This window comes from Aedes albopictus, chromosome 3 (genome assembly GCF_035046485.1).
Source record: "Aedes albopictus strain Foshan chromosome 3, AalbF5, whole genome shotgun sequence".
NCBI lineage: Eukaryota > Metazoa > Arthropoda > Insecta > Diptera > Culicidae > Aedes > Aedes albopictus.
The window spans coordinates 435,740,103-435,761,025 of NC_085138.1; the positions used below are offsets into that span (position 1 = coordinate 435,740,103).

The following is a 20,923-nucleotide window of genomic DNA, read 5'->3' on the forward strand; positions in this document are numbered from 1 at the left end:
AGCGAAGTGGTGGTTGGTTATGGAGATTATAAGAAATTGATGTGATGTGTGCGCGAAGGTATGAATCAATGAAGGCCCAGTGTACTGACTAAACATTGAATAGTGGACATTCAAACGATGTCATAAATGATGGCTAGATGCAAGCAATTTAAGTTGATTGGTATATTCCCAGAAGAATTCTATAAGTTATGATGACAAATTTAACCGTCCGCATTGGGCTTCAAAAATGGCCTCATTTTACTTCGGTAAAACAAGTGAATTTTCGTCTGAGAAGCTGAATCTCGAGATTCACCACCTTCGTATTTGGATTATGCGAATTCGGAGGTCCTTTAAAACTTTCACATTTTGTAAAAAAAAAAAAAATCTGCATTATAATGACCACTTGTATAAATATATTCATAAAAATATAACAATTAATTTTCAACCACCTACTTTGACATTCCCCTCGTTGAAACGCAGTCATCTCTCGGACGTCGCCGATCCCGGACGAGGAATCATGGTTCGGATGGTGGATGAAGACGATTGCGTCGTTATTTCTGTCACAGATGCAGCACCCGGCAGTGGAATGGGACGTGGAGGTCGTCTGACAGGTATGGGCGTTGCCGATCCAGCTCGCGGTCTCGGTGCCTGAACACCTGCCGGCAGCGCTAGCGGTTCGGGTGACGCACCTCTCGCTTGGGGAGGACGTCGGATTGCTTGGGGTCGCGCTTGTACCCTGGTGGCAGATGGTCTCGTTGCAGCTGGTCTCGCGGCAGGAGGTCTCGCCGCAGGTGGTCTCGTGGCAGATGGTCTAGCTACAGCCGTTCTCGATGCAGCTGGTCTGGGTGCAACTGGTCTAGGTGCGGCTGACCTGGCCGCAGGCATTCGTCCTGCGGGGGGCCTAGGTGCTACCCTTGGTCTAACTTGACGTCTACCAGCAGCAGTTGGCCTTTCTTCCGGTTCAATGGACATCGGCCCTAGCCAGGCGAAACTTCCATCGTATACTACTGGTGACCTCGCGACTGTCTCAATCATATCCGTTACAGCTTGCTGAGCTTGTTGAATCCTTTGCGTAGCTTGTTGACTTGCTGCTACTGCTGCGGCATCGACTGCGTTTTCCTCAATTTCTAAGCTCGACTCCAGGAGCGCTTGTTGCTGCTGCCGAGTTTTTTCGAGGAGATTCAACATTTCCTGTTGCATGGCTTCTGAAGCAGGAGGTAGTTCCTGTTGCGGGCTTGATTCCGCAAAGAACTCTGCAACAAATTTATCGTCATCATCCTGTTCACCTGCCTCTGGAGTCACGATTGTTTGAACTTCATCTAGAACGTCATTCATCGATTCGACTATTTCTTCGGCTCTGTCCAAAATAGCCGCCTTCTCTGGAGTTTTCGATACGGCCGATATAGCAGCTGCTTGAGTTTGTATGGATGCTTCCAGGTCATCGATGGTGTCGTCAAGCAAAGCTTCAGGGAAGCTTTCGTCAAGGAATGACGGAGACTCCAAGCTCAAGTTCTGCAACGCTTCCCTGAAATCGCGAAGGGTACCTTGAAGATTACGCGCTGCTGGAGAACGAGGATCACCGCCTTCCTCTATAACCTCTCGAACTGACTGATCTAAGGCTTCGACCATCCTGTTCGCTGTTTCACGTGCCGGACTTGAAAACAGTGACTCATCCATTACGTCATCATCAATCAACCCCAAGGACGACGTATCAAGATCCGTGATCCTCTTCTCCCATGCGTCCGCTACATCGTGCACCCGATCAGATAATTGTTGCAAGGCGTCAACCGTATCCAAACTTCTCTCGGCAGCATCCTGCACAACCGGTTCCGGTACTGACTCCGCAACTTGCTGGATTATCTGAGCCCCTTCCATGGTTGTGTTGATCACATCGGCTAAATCTTGGAACTGCAGAGATAACCGCAATGGACTGAATGGCTCGGGTTCTTCGGGTACAACTTCCAGTTCACCAACTCCCGTGGCAGGCGGCTGTTGAGCTTGCGCCGATTCCCGAACAGCTCTGAGTCTGGAATGCATAGCAGACAACGCTGACGCCCCTCGTCCACATTCAACCCTTAAATTTTCCAACGATGGCGAAGTTGGGAGCTCTTCGATATTTTGAATCAGCTCACGATGTGCCTCCACTTGCTGCCCAATCTGAGACATAATGGTGCCCAACCTCTCCATTCGCTCGGGTGTAGTCAACATGATGTCGTCCATCATTGAGCCAATGCTGTGGGGGGATTTTGGACTTATTGCGGGAACTTCGTCTCCCGCATCGATCAAACGACCAGTTGTTCCTCCCGGTGACACCTCTGGACTGTAGTACGGAGTTGTGTACTGAATTGGGCTGTGAACTGGAGGCCTAACAGGGGATCTATACTGCGAAGGACTTGGCATATCGTCAACAAACTCAATTTCTTCATCTTCCAAAAGACCCTCATCGACTTGTCTCGGGGAAGGTGAGTAAGCACGCGGTGTTTGCGCTCGTATTGGGCTGGGAATATAAATGAGTTCATCGCGTAGTTGGATATCTTCTTCGTCCAGCAGTCCCTCGTCTTCCACAAACCAATCGGAAATCTGCCGCGGTGCTCGCGCTGGAGGGGCAGCACGTGGAGTTGCGTCTCGAGGCGTGAGTGGTCTTGGGGAGGCTTCCCGAGGCGTCGTTCGTCTTGGGGTTGGTGAACGAGGCGAGGTTGGTCTCGAGGACTGTGATCCAGGAGTGGCTGGTCTCGGGGTTGGCATACGAGGTGTCACGGACCGTGGTGTTACTATACGTGGTAGACTTGCCGGTGATTGAATCCGCTGCTCGCCAACAGGAGTAGTATCCAGCAAGAACGGCTGAATCGTAGAGGCTTCTTCTTCTATGGTGAACTGGAGGGCCTTCGGACTAACAGGCCTCGAAGCGTAGAACTTTTGGAAAACGTTCCGCATCCTGTCGTCATCGGTTTGGAACACAAGTTTTCTACGCCTCGCGATTTCAGTACATTGTGCATCTATCTCTGAAAGTGGGGCTATTTCTCGCACGTCAGGGGACAGCTGCAAAGTCTGTTCGGAGGGGGGATGCTGCTTAATAATATCGCGAATCATAACACGCTCACCGCGTTTCGAAGGCGTCCCTGGAAAAGAAGAGATACAGGTTAATCTATTAAATATCGGAGGAAACAAAAGTGAAATTATGGAAAAGTATTCCTCCTCCCATTTATAAAAAAAAAAAGAATTTCGACGCCACTTTGCAAACAAATCATGGTTTTTACATGTTGATTACATTTATGAGTGTCTCGCCGAGGACAACACCGGAGAATTTCCAGGAATTCATGCTGGGGATTCAACCAGAAACTTCTTGTGTTGATTTCTCTAAAAACAATGATTTGATCAAGTCCTTCTGAGCACTTCTTCAGGAATGCTTTTGACGGTACTATCAAGGGCTTCTATTCCAGGACTTCCTTAAGGACAAGGTATTTGGAGGACATAGCTCAAAATTTCTAGAGCACCGATTTTTAGAACCGTTGAACGGATTTGGATGAAAATGCATCACGCTAATTGTTCAGTGTTTGTCAACAGCGTGATGCATTTAAGTCCAAATCCGTTCAAAGGTTCTAAAAAACGGTGCTCTAGAAATTTTGAGCAATGTACTCCAAATACCTTGTCCTTAAGGGATTCCGATTAGAGCTGATTTGGAAACTAAATGATATCCAGAAAGAATTCCAGCAAGAGTTCCAAGAAGAACCCCAGGAGGATTCCCACAAGTTGGATTGCGGCAATTATTGTGCGATCACACTACTGAGCGCTGCCTAAAAAGAACTCTCTCAAATTTTATGCCGTCGTCTTTCACCGATTGCAAGAGAGTTCATGGGGCAATATCAGGCTGGATTCATGGGTGAACGCGCTACAACGGACCAGATGTTCGCCATCCGCCAGGCGTTGCAAAAATGCCGTGAATACAACGTGCCTTCACATTTTTTCTATTTTAAATCTGCATATGATACAATCGATCAAGATCAGCTGTGGCAGATTATGCAGGAATACGGATTTCTGGATAAAATGATATGATTGATCAAGGGACGCTCTTGAGTCCCTTCGAATCTCGCAGAGGGTTACGGAAAGGTGATGGTCTTTCGTGCTTGCTGTTTAACATCCGATAGGAGTCTAGATCACCCCCCGCTAACAACGCAAAATAAAGTTGTCTCCTCGTCAGTCCCTTCTACACATACACTGATTAGCAGGGAGCTAGAGATCAGCAAACTCACACAAATATGTTCGCTACACGTAGAGCCGTTGCGTGCGGTCGGCCCCTGCCAAGGGCGCCAACCTCAGAGGGGCGCCGAAAATGCCTAAAACTGGAAGGAAACAGAATTATGCTATGCAAGCAAAATAAATTCCTTAACATTCATACTGGGAAATGCATTGAGATTACAGTGTTTTAAATAAACAGTATGAAAAATGTTTATTCTATTGTAATATCCATGTTCTTTTGGGCTAAAATTCTTGCAAATCGAGCAGAAATCATTCAAGACGTTTTTACCCAAAATAAAACTATCAGTGAGTATCTGTTCCCTCAAAACGAATTAAATATTCCAGGAATTCCTTCATAAATGTCACAAGGTTTTTTTTTTCGTTTTTTTTTTGCTAGATTTCCTCAAGAAAATCTTTCAAAAAATAACTCAGAGGTTCCACAAAGCATTTTTTTTAATTCTCTTAGAATTTCTCCAGAGAGTCTCTGAAACTCCGACAGGATTTTTTTCAAAAAAAAAGTGAACAAAAATTCTTCTAAACATTCTTTTTGAAATTTGCCGAAGGATTCTTTTAGATATTCCAGGGAGGCATTCAGGACGTAATCTAGGTTTTTTTTTTTTTTCAGCAATTAGTCAAAGAATTCTCCCGATTTTTCCAATAATTTTACATATTTTTTCAGAGGCAATTTTTTTTTTCTTATGGAGATGCCTACACTTCCGTAATTCTACAAAGTGACGTAAGCGACATTGAGAGTTTTGGCACAATGTTTGGTTATTATGCATAAAACTGTTACTCTTCCTCTATGTTTCTTTCCATAGATGATAGATTACGACTAGATCTTGCATTCTAATACAGCAGGCATACCACAATGTCATTTTTACACCAGATGTTATATATAATATACCAAAAAAAAATCGAAATTTTGAATGGCGCTTACGCCACTTTGCAGAATTACGGCAGTACAAACATATCTTCAAGGATTACCTAGAAACCCTTTTATAGATTTCCTCAGTAATTCCGCCATGGAATCCTTTGGAAAATATTTCAGAAATGCCTCGAAGAATTCTGACATTTTCTAGGGATTTTTTTTAGAAAATCTTTCATGGATTTCTTTAGAAATTCGACCAAAGTATCCTTCAGAAAGTCATCTATAGATTGCATTGGAAAGATGATTATATAACATCGCTTAGGAAATCGTCCATTAATACCTACTGAAATTGTTACATGCTCCCTAGGAATTGCTATAAATTTCTTTCGAAAACCTGCCATGAATTCTTTCAAAAATCACCCAGGGGTTTCTTCATAAAACCTCCAGAATTTTTTTAACAAACTTTTTAAGGGATTCCTTATAATTTTTTCCAAGTATTCTTTTAGAAAACTTTCCAGTGGTTCTCTACAAATTATTGCAGGTGGCATTCTTCATGAACTGCTCCAGGAATTCCTGCAAAAGTTATTCCATAAATTCCATTGGAAGCTCTTGCTGAATTTGTCGGATTATCATTCGAAATACTTCCAAAATTCCGTTAGCGTTAGCGTTAGCGTAGTTACGGTATACTTCGTAGATTGAATCCTAACAACATTCATGTACCATTCCAAAATTCCCAACAAAAACTCATGTAGACATTCCTTTAGGAATTCCTCCTAGTATTCCTACATGTTCATGGTTCCTCTAATAATAAATTAAATTTTTCTTACAGATCTACAGAAATATTTTGATCAAACTTCAGATCTGGTAAAACTAAATTGTGCATCGTGCTAACCGTGGTCTTCCTGATTTTGACTTCCGTCACTGTGACTTTGACGATCTCTCGACGTCTTTAGAGAGGGTCAACTGGTCTGGCATTCTACAGACCGATAACTTAGACGATGCCGTCACCAATTTTTACGACACAGTATTTTCAATTTTGAATGAAAAAGTGCCATTCAAAAGAAACCTACGACACTCTAAGACGTCTCCTCCATGGTGGACTGCAGAAATACGCCACAGTCGCAACGTTCTCCGCAAGGCCAGGAAAAGATACTTCAAGCAAAGAACGCACATAGCCAAAATGAATCTGCAACAATTGGAATCCAGTTACCAATCATCCGTGGATTCCGCCTTCAAGGACTACTTAAATCGTACCGAAACTGATTTGCAAGCTAATCCTTCCTCGTTCTGGTCTTATGTCAACTCGAAAAAACGTAATAAGTCTATTCCCAGCGACGTAACCTACAACAACATAAGGTCAAACTCAACCGATGAGGCTGCGAATCTATTTGCTGACTTCTTCAAAGATGTGTATGAAACAAACGATGTCTCCGCAACAGGCCCGTATATCGACAGTATTCCGTCATACAATATGTCCCTAGCACAACCCGCTCTAAGTGAAGTCAACATCCATGCTGCCCTCAGTTCAGTGGATCCTTCGAAAGGGCCAGGCGCGGATAGATTGCCTCCAGTTTTTGTTAGATCGTGCGCCGCCCCTCTCGCTGTCCCAATGACGATCATTTTCAACCGATCTCTTACGAGCGGTAAGTTCCCGACCGCCTGGAAAACTGCTGCGATCATCCCGATACACAAATCTGGTAACGTTCATAACGTTGAAAACTACCGAGCTATTTCGCTTCTACCGTGCTTGGCTAAGGTATTTGAACGTTTGATTTATGATGTCATGTTTCCTGTCGCGCTTCCAATCATATCGGAGTGCCAGCACGGGTTTGTTAAAAATCGGTCAACACTTACGAATTTGATGGACTACTCCAACTTTCTGTTTCCGTGCATGGACAAGCGCGTGCAAGTTGACTCGATCTATGTGGACTTTGCAAAGGCATTCGATAAAGTTCCTCACAATCTTGCGATTGCGAAACTTCAACACTACGGATTTCCCGCCTGGCTGACCAATTGGTTAAAGGACTACCTCACAAACAGAACGGCATTTGTATCGTTTGGGAACGCTTCTTCAATAGGATTCAACATTCCCTCAGGCGTTCCGCAAGGGAGCCACTTAGGGCCGCTGATTTTTGTGCTGTTTATTAACGACTTGTGTCTTCGTCTCCGCTCTGGAAAGCTCTTCTATGCAGATGACTTGAAAATATTTCGTTCTATCTCGTCTCTGCTGGACTGCGTTGCGTTACAGCATGATATCGACATCCTCAGCGAATGGTGTAACAATAACGGAATGCATGTGAACGTTAAAAAATGCAAAGTAATTAGTTTCAGTCGGGTACAATCGCCAATCTCTTTCGACTACGCATTGAATGGTTCTCCCCTTGAACAAGTGGAATGGATCAAAGACTTGGGTGTGATTTTCGACAAAAAATTGACGTTTGCTAAGCACATTTCGACGACGATAGCCAAAGCATTTGCCACATTAGGGTTCATAAAACGCAACACGCAAGAGTTCAATAATATATATACCTTGAAGACCCTCTACTGTACGCGCGTCCGCAGTATTCTAGAGTACGCCGTTCAAGTTTGGTCACCATACCACGCAACGCACTCTGAACGCATCGAACGTGTTCAACGGTCGTTTCTAAGGTACGCCTTAAGGAAACTTCCTTGGAATGACCCTCTGAGGCTGCCTCCTTATGAAGACAGGTGCAAGCTCATTAATCTTCAACCATTGACAAGTCGCCGTGTAATGCTCCAAAGGTTGCTGATATACGACATTTTATCTGGTAAGACTGACTGCTCATCGTTGCTAGCCGATATTAACATCCATGCACCGTGTCGCCGGTTAAGAAACAGAGGTTTCATCGCTTTACCGTTTCGCAGTACACTATACGGGCAGAACAATCCTTTCAGCCGCTGCTGCCAGCACTTCAATGAAGTTTTCGACGTGTATGACTTTGGGATGTCTAGGAATACATTTAAAATAGCTATTAAGGACCTGTGATAGTTTTTTAAGAATCAGTCTGTGCAGCATTTGCTGGAGACGTAGTGAAATAAATAAATAAATGAACGAAATTTGAAAAATTAAATCGTTTGAGGATTCCAGAAACCCTCTGAATTAAGCATGTTCAAATACAAAATTCAGTTGAACAAAAAATCAAGAGTTAAAAATACTGTAAGATTTCCTGAAGAAATTTATGCATCCTTTTTTATTTTATTTGCGTGTATTTTAACGTTTGCTAATTCTACACTCGCATCATTTATGTTAGAAATCGGAAATGGAATTTCTAATTATTATGCTGGTCTTAGTGAGATTCTTGAAGTGCAAAATGTGTAGGGTATTGTACCATTTGGGCAGGTGTACCTATTTTGGGCACTTGCCGCTATAACTAAGTCAATTTCAAACCGATTGATTTGAATTTTTGTACAGAGTTAGATACTGTACGTGCCTAACTCTATACAAAATTTCAAACCAATCGGTTTGAAATTGACTTAGTTATAGCGGCAAGTGCCCAAAATAGGTACACCTGCCCAAATGGTACAAGACCCTATGTACTTAAATGAATTTCTGTCTGTCTGACCGCTATGGATTCGAAAACTACTGGACCGATCGGTGTGAAATTTTGTATGTGGGTATTTTTGGGGCCGGGGAAGGTTCTTAGCTTGGTGCGGGACCTCTGCGGTCTCTGGAATGGGGGACTCCCATACAGATGACTTTGCGGGGGACGTCCCTATGGAGCTGTACGTAAGAACAGAGTAGGCAGGCAGTACGACGTTTGCCGGGACAGCTAGTACTCATAAAAAAGAAATAAATTTCGGATAATTTTTGGGCGACTTCTATTAAAATTCCCGAAGAAATACACGGAGGATAAACACTATTAAAAAAAACGGGATAATTTACTTTTTCGATACACCAAAATACATACAATACTCTGGCTACACGACATTTTCTTGATGAGTTTGAGCAACTGAAACGTCTCGAATGTCGAGATCGTTCCAATGCTCGTGAAAGAAGGGAAAGTGAGCGTCGTTTGACTGAAATGATGCTGCCCTCTACGCTGATGCTGGTGACTACGATGATCGAAGTGTAAGAGTGCATACAGCGGGTCCATGTGGTACACAAAACCGAAGGACGATCGATGAACGGGTTATTCAAGCGGCATCCAGCCAAAGCAAAGCGGGAGTTGATAGCAAGAGAGAACAGGCGATTCCGAGGAGTGCTTGTCCCGGTAGCGAAGAACACAACAGTGAATGTTACGGGGATGGTCCAACAAGCCGGCAACTGGCTGCTAGACAAGTGATGGGTAAGGATTTACCAACCTTTTCGGGAAATCACGAAAAATGGCCGATTTGGATTAGCAACTTTCGCTGGTCGACATCCACCTGCGGATTCTCCGAAGACGAAAACTTGATTCGTCTTCAACGATGTTTGAAGGGTGCAGCACTCGAAGCAGTTCACAGCAGACTGCTTTGTCCTGCCAGTGTTCCACATGTGATCCGTACTTTGGAAATGTGGTACGGTCGACCGCAAACGCTTATTCGCTCAATGACAGAACGAGTTCGTCGACTTCCCTCCCTAAGGACCAACGACTTGGATGGGATTATAGAATTCGGCCTAGTAGTGGATAACTTGGTGCAACACCTAAAGAACGCTGCACAGCAGGCGCATTTATCCAATCCATCACTGCTGCATGACCTCGTAGGGAAGTTGCCAGTGGGCTACAAGCTGAAGTGGTCAGCATACAAGAGCATGCAACACGACGTGGATCTGAGTACAATTGAAGAGTTCATGTCAACGTTGGTCGAGATTGCATATGCCGTAGCAGTCGATTTCCCCTGTGGTGACAAGTTTCCAAGACAAACCCAGAAGATTAAGGACCGAAACTTCGTGCCGACACACATGGAATCTGTCATGTCATCGAGAAACGAACTGGCTAATAGCAGAAGTCCGAGCATCAGGACTCCAAAGAAACCATGCGTGGTATGCAACATGGAAGGACATCGGGTTGCGGAATGCAGTCGGTTCAAATCGATGGACATTAATGGAAGGTGAAGCAGAGCGGTGTATGCAGATCTTATTTGAATTTTTATGGCAGATGGCCTTGCAAAACCGCAAAAGCATGTGAGGTCGACGATTGCCGGCTAAAGCATCATCCTTTGTTGCATTCACCGTATGCAGTGGTTGACGCAGCGGTTTCAACGAGTCTTCTTCTTCTTCTTCTTCTTCTTTGTGGCTCTACGTCCCCACTGTGACTTGGCCTGCCTCGCTTCAACTTAGTGTTTTTTGAGCACTTCCACAGTTATTAATTGAAGGGCTTTCTTTGCCTGCCATTGCATGGACTTGTACATTGTGAGGCAAGTACAATGAACTCTATGCCCAGGGAGTCGAGAAAATTTTCCCGACCGGAACAGGAATCAAACCCGCCGTCTCCGGATTGGCGATCCATAGCCTTAACCACTAGGCTAACTGGAGACCCCTGGTTTCAACGAGTCATCTAAGCGAATCTGTGGCGAGTGGGGGGGACCTTTGTTCAGAATCATTCCGGTAACGCTGTATGGGAAAAACTGCGAGGTGAACGTCTACGCTTTCGTCAATGAAGGTTCTAAGATTACTCTGTTCGAGGACGCCGTGGCTGATCAACTTGGACTAGCAGGACCAACGGAAGCTCTGAACTTACAGTGGATCGGCAATATAAAGCGTCGTGAACCAAATTCTGGACGGATCAGCGCTGTGATTTCTGGACAAGGATCGTCGAAACAATACCAGCTCTCCAACGCTCGTACGGTGGGTGGATTCCCAGACAACCAATAATCGTATAAGATGTTGCATAAGATGATAAAGTGGAGGCCATATGTGTGCATGCCTCCATTTAGGCACATGTAAAATGTACGCATATCGCCTCCACTTTATCATCTTATGCCACATCTTATACGATGACTGGTAGAGACTGGGTTGCTACTTTCGTCACAGACGGTAAATTATGAGGAAATGTATAGACATCTTTGAGATCTGCTAATACAAAGTTACGAGAAGGTGTCACCAAAACTCTTGATCGGTCTTGACAACTTAAAGCTCACCGTACCGCTGAAAATCAGAGAAGGAAGATGGGTAGAGCCGATGCCACCAAGTGTCGCATCGGGTGGAGCATCTACGGATGCGCAACGACGCCAGCATCGACGGTTGTATGTGGGCTTCATTTTGGAGGATGGACCGATCAAGAGCAAGAACTTACACCACACTGGACAATACTGGCGTAACGGATATAACCTCACACTTGGAATCCGAGGAGGACCAACGCGCAAAAATGCTGCTGCAGACAACTACGAAAAGAATCGGCAAAGCTTTCGAAACGGGGCTACTTTGGAAAGCCGATGATGTACGGTTCCCGAACAGCTATAGAATGGCTTACAAACGAGTGTGCTCCCTGGAAAGATGACTGAATCAGGATTCAATGCTGTGCGAACGCGTCAGACAGCAGGTGCGAGACTACGAGTTGAACCAGTATGCTCACAAAGCAACGCAACACGAATTGTCCACTACCGGTGCTGACCAGTGCTGGTACCTGCCGTTGGGGATAGTTCTGAACCCGAAGAAGCCGAATAAGCTGAGGATGATCTGGGACGCAGCAGCCAAGGTTGATGGGGTTTCGTTAAACTCCGCATTACTAAAAAGGTCAGATTATCTGACATCTCCGCCAGCGGTTATTGGAAAGTTCCGGTTGTACCAGTTCGCCTTAACCGGCGACATCAGGGAAATGTTCCACCGCTTTTTCATTCGTCCGCAACGTACGTACGTCATGGATGTGGCCGACTTTGGAGCTGCTTGTTCACCGAGTAACGCTCAATACATCAAAAATCTGAACGCAAGTCCATAGAAAAATATCCACGGGCAACAGAGGCCATCATCCACCATCACTACATAGACGATTACCTGGATAGCCTTGGAACTTTCGAAGAAGCTGTTAGGATCGGGCGAGGTGTAAAGGCCATACACGCTGAAGGTGGTTTTGAAATCAGAAACTTCTTGTCAAACGATTCTACTATAGCAACACTAGTTGGCGACGAATCACCAGAAGCGGAGAAAAACATTTGCGTAGAGAGAGATGAGCGGATTGAAACCGTACTCGGAATGAAGTGGATTCCTAGCAGCGGTACTTTCACGTTCACCGTTTTCGCTCACCGAAGAGGTCCTGATGCAGTGGAAGCAGTGAACACTAGAAGTTCCTGTGGTTAGCCTTGTAGCAGCGAAATCCAAGGTTGATCCTCTGAAGATGCTGACGATCCTTCGCCTCGAACTACAGGCCGCAGTTCTAGGATCGCGTCTGCTGAACAGCGTAATAACGGTGCACGCCCTGCCCGTGGCAAAGTGTGTTCTTTGGTCCGACTCACACCGTGCCGCCTGAATTCGGTCTGACCAGCAGCGATATCACCAGTACGTGGGGTTTAGGATCGGAGAAATTCTTTCAATGACGGATGTCAACGAGTGGTGAAAAGTTCCTACCAAAGGAAATATCGCTGATGACGCTACGAAATGGGGAACTGGGCTGGACATCAGGTCGGAAAGTCGATGGCTCCAAGGTCCGGCATTCCTCAAACCACCGGAAGAATCCTGGCCAAGTGAAATTGAGCAGATTAACGTCACGGAGGAGGAGTTGCTGTCGTGCAATCTTCTTGAAGAAATACATTCTTCGTTGGTGGACGTTGATAGGTTTAGCAAATGGGAGAAGCTACATCGTACCATGGCTTGCGTACACCGATTCGTCGTGAATATCCAACGATCTCAACAAAACTTGAAGCGAAACCTTGGAGCTTTAACGCAGGAGGAATTGGTAGTTGCCGAGAGATCACTTTGGATCCAAGCCCAAGCTGAATCCTTTGCATTGGAAGTACATACAACTATTGATTTTTTTTCTGGGTTTTGTTTGTCAAGGCTGAACCCGTTTTTCAAATTTCATCTCTACAAAGACCAATTTTTAGACGGAATAGGCTATGTTGCCCAATTTAACACTAATTTTTTTACATTGTGCCTAAGTAGTTTTAATCAAAATTATGCATTTTCCCTCCCATAGAAGTTTTACGGCGATGACATAGTGCCGCTTCAAAGTGAGAGTGAAAGTGCGCGTCCATAGGATTTTCGTGAATTTGCTATTGTTGATATTCTTCTTTGTGGCTTAGCACACGCGCACTCCCACTCTCACGCGTAACTATAACGGCACCCTTAGTCATGTCCGACCTCAGTCATGTGAAGTCTATGAAGCTATCAGAATAAATCTTTACCCACGGAAACTGAAGCCCCAGGAATGTTTATATCCTTGCTATTACTTCTTGGAAATAACATAATACACAATGCTGTCTATGTTGACAACTGTGCTTATGCTACTTCCATGAAATATTATGTAAAATGTTCAATCGAATCAATTACGATCAAATACCAATTGAAGACAATTACCGTTGCTGCGATAACACATATGTTAGTAGCCACCCACAGTATTGGCGCTATCCCAATGATAGACACTAGCTTTGAGCATGTCATAGGCTTCCGATGATACGAAAACAACCTAACTTTTAAAACAGAGCCAATCCGTTCATTTGTCTTATCGGTCTAAGGGCACCGTATTAGTTACGCGTGAGAGTGGGAGTGCGCATGTGCGAAGCTGCAAAAAAGAATATCAACAAAAGCAAATCCACGAAAATCGTTTGTACGCGCACTCCCACTCTCACTTTGACGCGGTACTATGGCAGCGCAGTAACCTAGGTGAACCATGTCATTTACCCCCCGTAACCTAGAAATGTCAGCCTAGTCATACACAAGTTACGTCCTTCAACTTATTAGAAATAATCAGTTTTTGTCCAAAATGTCACGTCGAACGCATTGACTTCAATAAAGCGTTTAAGTATGGTCCAGTGCACGAACTTAGGCTGGCCCAACCACTCTCAAAGAAAATTTCACGTTTGAGCGGTGTCGACACTTCTCAAAAGTCAAACCTCGTGTGAGAGCAAGCAGGCCAGTATAAATTCGTTCAGTAATCAATTGTTCGCACGATGGTTTCGAATCTATCAGCACTATTAAGTACTGTAACTTTCCTTCCTACTATTCGGTTGATTTCACTAGATTTTTGTAACATAAATGTTTTCCAAAAAAAATCCTCAGAAAATGCCTCACCGAATTCCTAAGAAAAATATTTGTTGAATTATCTGGTGAATCTCTGATAGTGTTCTCCAGCAAATCCGTAAAAAAAATTCCCTTAGGAGAAAGGTTGAAGAACTATAAATTTCTAGAAATTTTGATCTGTCAATGTTCCCGTCAACTGTTGATCAATATTTTCCCTAGGTATCTGATACCAATCTTAGCAAAAAACGACTTACATTTCGATTTAGCGATCCTCTGCCGTGGGTAGTCGAACTTGGTTTGGGGATCCAGCTCGAAGTCCTCCGGTTTGTACGTCAGGCCCTGCGTTCTACCTCTTTTAGCAAACAACGGCGGAGTCGGTGTAGCAAACGGATCGGGCATGTAGTCCGGCATCGGCACCATATCCATGTTGGGGTCTACTGCTGGACCTCTTGCGGGCATTCTCACGGGTGTTTTGGGCGAGGGTGGTTGCACTTCGATGGCAGGAGGATGCTGCGGAGACAATTGTGCTGGCGGCTGTTGAACTCGAGAAGCCTTCGGAATTGCTCCAGTGTATCTGGGAACTCCACCGGACAGTCGGGGTTGTTTGGGAATCGCACCAGTTGGCCGCGGGATTCCACCGGTTCTTGGCGGAGTAGTACTGGCAGCTGCTGCAACGGCAGCACCAACTGCCGCTGCTACGGCTTGTTCAACGGTTGTTGAAGTCGCGGGTTGCGGAGTCGTCCTTCGAGGAGGCGAAGGTTCTTGCACAAAGCTGGTGAGTTGTATTTCTGGTTCCGGTTCCGGTTCGGGTGCCCTAATCCCTAATCGTTGCTGAAGTCTTTTCGGCACTCGTCGACTGTGTTGCGAAAGTTTAGTGATTAACCGTCAAACGAACTTAAAATAATAGCTTTAATAAATACTTACGGTCTACCCGATCCGGAAAACTCGGCAAAGTGTTCATCGCGGATCTGGATCTGCTTCCGTCCCAACTGATCGACGGTGACCTTCAGTTTCTTCTTTTCCGTCCGAAGCAGGTTTTCTACACCAGCGTTCAAATTTCGCATGGTGGACTGCGAGGGGGCTTGCATTGGCGGAGGAATACGGGACTGGTTGGCCCGCTGAAAGTCGTAGATGGGCGTCAGCGTGTAAACATAGTAAAAATGCACTCCAAATTTAGGGATCTCTTGCGTTACGGCGAACTCCGTCGATATTTTGCCGCCGGTGAGACCGAACTGTGCCAACGGTGGCGGTGGTCTCTGAGCCAGTTCTTCATCGAGCAGCTTCTGGATGTCGGCGGTTTGGAATTCCTTTTGGAACGGTTCCAGCTTGTTGCCATCCACCGGACTGTTCTTGAAGGGGCCTACGATCCGTTTCTGCTGCAGAGTGATCAGCAGCAGGGTCATGAAGTGGTTGCGCCGTTCGGAATCTTCCGGGGACTGACATGCGGCCAATTTTCGGAGCCATTGCGCGGCAAGGACTCTGTCTGTAAGAGATTGAAGGGCACACATTTGGTCACGTGAAATTAATCAATTCTCCAGATGTAGAACACTCTACCTTCATTGTTGAGTTCCAAGATCAAAACTTTTGCAATTCGATAAAATAACTTGAAATTTTCTTCCAAATTTGGGGTTTCCATTCTGAAGTTAAATTCCGCTCCAAAAGGAAAAGACTACAGAAAAAATCCGAATGCTCCTCGAAGTGAAGAAGCTGCTGTCCAAAATGGGATCCTTGTAAAAAATGACCCTGTCAAGGACTCACTGCTGGGCAGTGCTTACTTCGATTGGCATCCAATCTTCCAACAATGTGATCGCATGATGACCCTATCACTAGGGGTGGGATATAGTGATTTAGGACTTATCGTGTTCTAATCAGCTAAAGAGGGACCACGGACCAGTATGAGGACCAATAGTCTTAGCAGTGTAGCGTAAGGCGCGTGGTTTATCAGCAAATTTTAAGGGTAACGAAATTTCCTTCCCGGGAAGAGTGGAGTGGATATATGGTTATCTGGAGAAAATTATTTCAGACGGCATTGTTTGTTACACTGATGGCTCCCTTCTGGAAGGTCCAGCAGGTGCTGGTGTTCTCGTGAGCTAAGGTTACATCAGTCCTACTCAATGGGTAGACACTGCCGAAATCTTTGCTCTTATGTGCGGAGTGCAATCAGCACTTCAGCAGCACGTAATGGGCAAAGTAATATACTTCTGTTCGGATAGCCAGGCTGCTATTAAAGCACTTGCTTCGGCCAATTGTAGGTCGAAGCTAGCTAAGCTATCGCTTGTAGATCTCAAATCGAGGAGCTGAATTCAGCAAACGCTGTTCACCTTGTATGGGTACCTGGCCATTCTCCCATCGCTGGAAAAAGAATGAATGATGAGTTCACTCGCATCACATGACTTCGTTTGTCCTGAGCCAGCTATTCCGGTATCGAAGTGTTGGATTAACCTTCAGATTCATACCTGGAGCTGCCACTCGGCACAAATAACACTGGAATAGCTTGGAGTCATGTCTTCAAATAAAATCGTATTGTACTGAGCCATCTCAAAGGGTGTGCGAAGTGTTTAACGAATCTGTCTAAGCAGAATTGCAGCATGCTGATGAAAGCGTTGACTGGTCGCTGACAACTCAGCTATTGCATGTCGAATATTCAGCAAGCTGATTCATTTGTATGTGATAGCTGTGAATCAAATTATGGATCTTCGTACCATATGATACGTAATTGTCCAGTTTTTGCGTAACTGCGTTTCCGGGTACTCGGTAAACACTTATTAAATGAAACTGACTTCAGAAACCTGAATATTTAGTACGTTCTGTTGCTCTTGACTCACTGTGGTAAAGACTTATAGGCTCTCTTTACGCGTTATGCGCCATCACAGTGCCCTTTTCAGGGGTTGTGATTCTGTACAACAACAAGTGAACTTCAATGTTTAACCACGGCTGCTGCGGAACAGCTCGATGTTGATTACGGAGCATTTTTACCCGTGTGGCATCAGGCTTTGACTTCCGAACGAACTTAACGAAGGTTTACTGACTTTTTTAAGAACTTGACACCAATGTAAGTGGAAGGTATTGTACGCATTTTTTTTTATTTGACATGCTTTAGTGAACCAAACCCATGTATGCGACACCTCAATTCACGGCTATCTAGGTAACATGATGAAAAGGTGGCAAGAAAATAGTCTCAGACCATTTCAGTGTTACGGAACCGATTCCGGGTATCCCGCCGGAAATGGTAAAATGTGAAATAGAATCAATACATGGCACATAGGGGTGATACACAAATTATGTCACGCAAAAACCGACCTTTTCAACCCCCCCTCCCCCCTACACAGCAAAAAAATGCTTGTGATATCACATCATTTTCGGTGCACATCAGTCACGTCGTAAAAGTGATGTACATATTACATCCCTTCTACGCAGCTAATAAGCCGCCGCAGCATGACAGAGGGTCTAGCAATCACTAGAACCGAATCGATAGATGAATCATATATAAATAAAATATTGGCATGGATTCGTACACTGATCCGTTGATTGTGAGGTATATCCCTTACCTCTCGGCTATTTCACCGAGTTGCAAGGTGGGTGATAAATATGATACTGTTTCTAGGTATCTGCTGGAATGGGTTTGTTGATACTTTCCGGTGCCAACCAGGGTGTACATCGTGAGTGTGATAAATGTTGGAAAACGATGTAACCGAATGAAATAACGTTCAAAAATGGTTACATCGCCAAAAATTACGCGCCTGGATATTACAAAATTATTTGCTGTGCGTCGTGAGCGGTCAATTATAAAAGGGAACCGAACCTATACATGCGACACATCAAATCGTAGCTTTTTCAATAACCTTATACAGTTACGTAATAACAGTATCTTAATAACAGTTAGCCAGCAAAAAGTCTCAGACCAAATTTGGGAGAACCGGTAGAGTTCCAGAACTGGTAACGAGTGCCTCACCGGAGGTGGTAAAACATAGAAGGGATCCAAAATCATACATGCGACTCATAAAATCGCGGCTTTTTAAATAGCTTGCCGAACGGTTACACAGCAAAAAAAATTCTTGTGATATCACATCACTTTCACTGCACATCAGTCGCGTTGTGAAAGTGATGTACAAACCACATCCTTTCCACGCAGCAAATAAGCCGCCGCAGCTTGAAAGTGAGTCTTGCAATCGCTAGAGCCGGAACGATAGATGTTTCATATATAAGTAAACTATTGGCATGGATTCGTCCACTGATCCGCGGATTGTGAGGCATATCCCTTGCCCCTCGGCTATTGCACCGAGTTGGAAGGAAGGTGATAAATATGATACTGCATCTAAGTATCCATTGGAATGGGTTTGTTGACACTTTCCGGTGCGAACCAGAGTGTACATGGTGAGTGTGATAATTGTTGGAAAACGATGTGTCCGAGTGCAATCACGTTCGAAAATGGATACATCGCCAGAAATTACGGCCTGGAAATCACAAAATTATTTGCTGTGAGCAGGAAAATAGCCTCAGATTACATCAGAAACTACCGGTAGTGATGCGAAACTGGTTCCGGGAGCATGCAGCGTGTCAAATGCCAGCGGCACATCAAATAGCGGAATTATAAAAGTGAACAAAATCAATGCTAGCTATTAATCAAAGCTTCTTGATAACCTAGTAAACGTTTGGTAAGATTAAAGTGAAGAAATGGTTGAAGTCTTTATATGCAAGAGAACAAAATCGTGACCAAGGTGAAGTGATCTGTGGTTGCGAATAAAGTGAATGAAGGTGGTCAAGCAGTCAACTACACTGAACGAAAACCCCATCCCGAAATCGACTGGTTTGTCCGACCATCCAGTCCAAATTACCAAAATCGTGTTATCGAATGACGAAACAGACATACGGCAATCATCCCAAACAGCGGATGACGATCATCTTATTCGCGTATGAGTCGACGCACGTCATTCCTTACCGAGCGCTTGAACGAGTCGGTCGACAGGTTCCCGGTCTCCACACGCGGCACTTGTTTGCAACAGTTTTATTATTTGATCTTTTTGCCCCACCGCACGTGTGGGTTTTTGATCAGTTTTGCTATCAAGTTATCCCCAATTAACAGTGCAAAATAGTGTCATAGGTGTGTGCGCTTAGTGAAGGAAGCGAACTAGCTTGACTTAAAGTCAACTAGTATCGTGCCACAGTGTTTAATTCGACATCACTATAAGCCAACAGTGGTCGATTCATTCCCGCACCAACAGCAGCAGAAAGGCAGCAGACGGCTCGGATTGTTTTCTACCTGCAGTGCGGACGGCTTGCTGCTGTAGCTACAACGAACATCGAACGGCTAAGTAGCACTTTTTTATTATCCATTCGCCCCCCATTGTGTTGAATTTGTTTTGCTCATCCAAACCAAAGTCGGTTCAAGGTTGCCCAGGCATATTTTCTGTCTCTCACCTAGTCCGAGTTTTGAACTCATATAGGGCGTTACAGAATAAGTATTGCAATCGGATATAAAATATTTTGCAGTTTTTTCCTTGATTTTTTTTTCTTGTTTTTTTTTTCTTCCATTATAAATTAAATTTACAAAGATTTGCTTCTGTTTCATTGACGTTTTACTCTTCTGCGGTTGATTTTTTCCCGCATGGACGTTTCAAATGGAGGCGAAACGCCTCCCAATGATATCATTGCTCGTACGCGGTTTTATCAGCCATCTTCGCCTGGACCTTGGGTTGTCTATTTCCGGCGCAAATGCAAACCATTGAATATGCTTTCGATTTCTCGAGAGCTGACGCGTAAGTATCCTGGGACCGTTATTCACCAAGTGAAAGCATCCAAGCTGCGTGTTACCGCACCTAGCTACAAAGCAGCAAATGAAATTGCTCAACACGAAGCGTTTACTGTTGAATACGCCGTCTATGTGCCAGCACGAGAAGTGGAGGTGGAGGGGAAGATCCTCGACGAAATGCTGACATGTGAGGACATCAAGACCGGCTTTGGTCGATTCAAAAATAGGTCAATTCCTGATGTGGCTATCCTAGACTGTAAACGCTTATCTAAGGTTTCCATGGAAGGAAATAAAAAGGTGTACTCGCCTTCAGCGTTTTTTCGAGTGACTTTTCCAGGTTCCGTCCTCCCGGAATTTGTTGTAATTGATGGTGGTTTTTACCCAGTGCATCTTTTTAGGCCGAAGGTTTTTAATTGTACCAAATGCAAGCAGTTTGGTCACAGTGATAGCTTTTGCGACAACAAGCCCCGTTGTGGCAAATGCAACCAAGCTCATTTGGAGGACTCTTGCACACAGGAAGCGGAAAAATGTAGCTACTGTGGCGGAGATCCACACGACTTGCAAGTTTGCCCGGCTTACAAAAGACGCATTCGAAATGAGAGTCGCTCTATCATAAAGCGCTCCAAACAGACATATGCGGAGATGGTGAAATCTTTTAAAACACCAGATTCCGTGTCTGAATCAGCTGTCCCAGTTGAAAATCCCTATCAGGAGTTGTCTTCCGATGATCAGGACGATGGCGAAACTGATGAGGGTGGATCTCTTTCGGAGGTACACGCACCTGGAAAAAGGAAGTCATCATCTTCCCCGGGATTGCGCCGAAAGGTCTTTTTAAAGTCTTCCCTCAAAAGTTTGCCTAATGTTAAAGGAGACGGGGTAAACTTAAAAACTCCGAAGAATCAGGTTCCTCCAGCTTCAGATCCATGTTGTAGCAAGAACCTGTCACCCCCGTCTCCGCCTGTTAAATACACTTCAA

General features: G+C 44.7%; 1 protein-coding gene across 1 annotated transcript; it reads right to left on the reverse strand.

Annotated features, from left to right (window-relative positions):
- Positions 1-354: 354 nt before the first annotated feature.
- LOC109426050 (uncharacterized) lies at positions 355-15,984 on the reverse strand. The gene is made up of 4 exons (XM_019701492.3): positions 15,753-15,984; positions 15,123-15,681; positions 14,453-15,054; positions 355-3,098 (listed from the first exon to the last, which is right to left on the reverse strand). The coding sequence occupies exons 1-4, from the start codon at positions 15,832-15,834 to the stop codon at positions 460-462; spliced, it is 3,882 nt and encodes a 1,293-aa protein (XP_019557037.3). The 5' UTR covers positions 15,835-15,984; the 3' UTR covers positions 355-459.
- Between the last annotated feature and the right edge of the window lie 4,939 nt (positions 15,985-20,923).

Excerpts from the sequence above, each read along its gene's own strand:
- LOC109426050 (XM_019701492.3), bottom strand. The coding sequence starts at position 15,834 with ATGGAAACCCCAAATTTGGAAGAAAATTTCAAGTTATTTTATCGAATT. Across the intron at positions 15,682-15,752 it reads CTTGGAACTCAACAATGAAG|ACAGAGTCCTTGCCGCGCAA; the intron begins GTAGAGTGTTCT and ends AATCTCTTACAG. Across the intron at positions 3,099-14,452 it reads GAGGATCGCTAAATCGAAAT|GGACGCCTTCGAAACGCGGT; the intron begins GTAAGTCGTTTT and ends CTTCTTTTCCAG.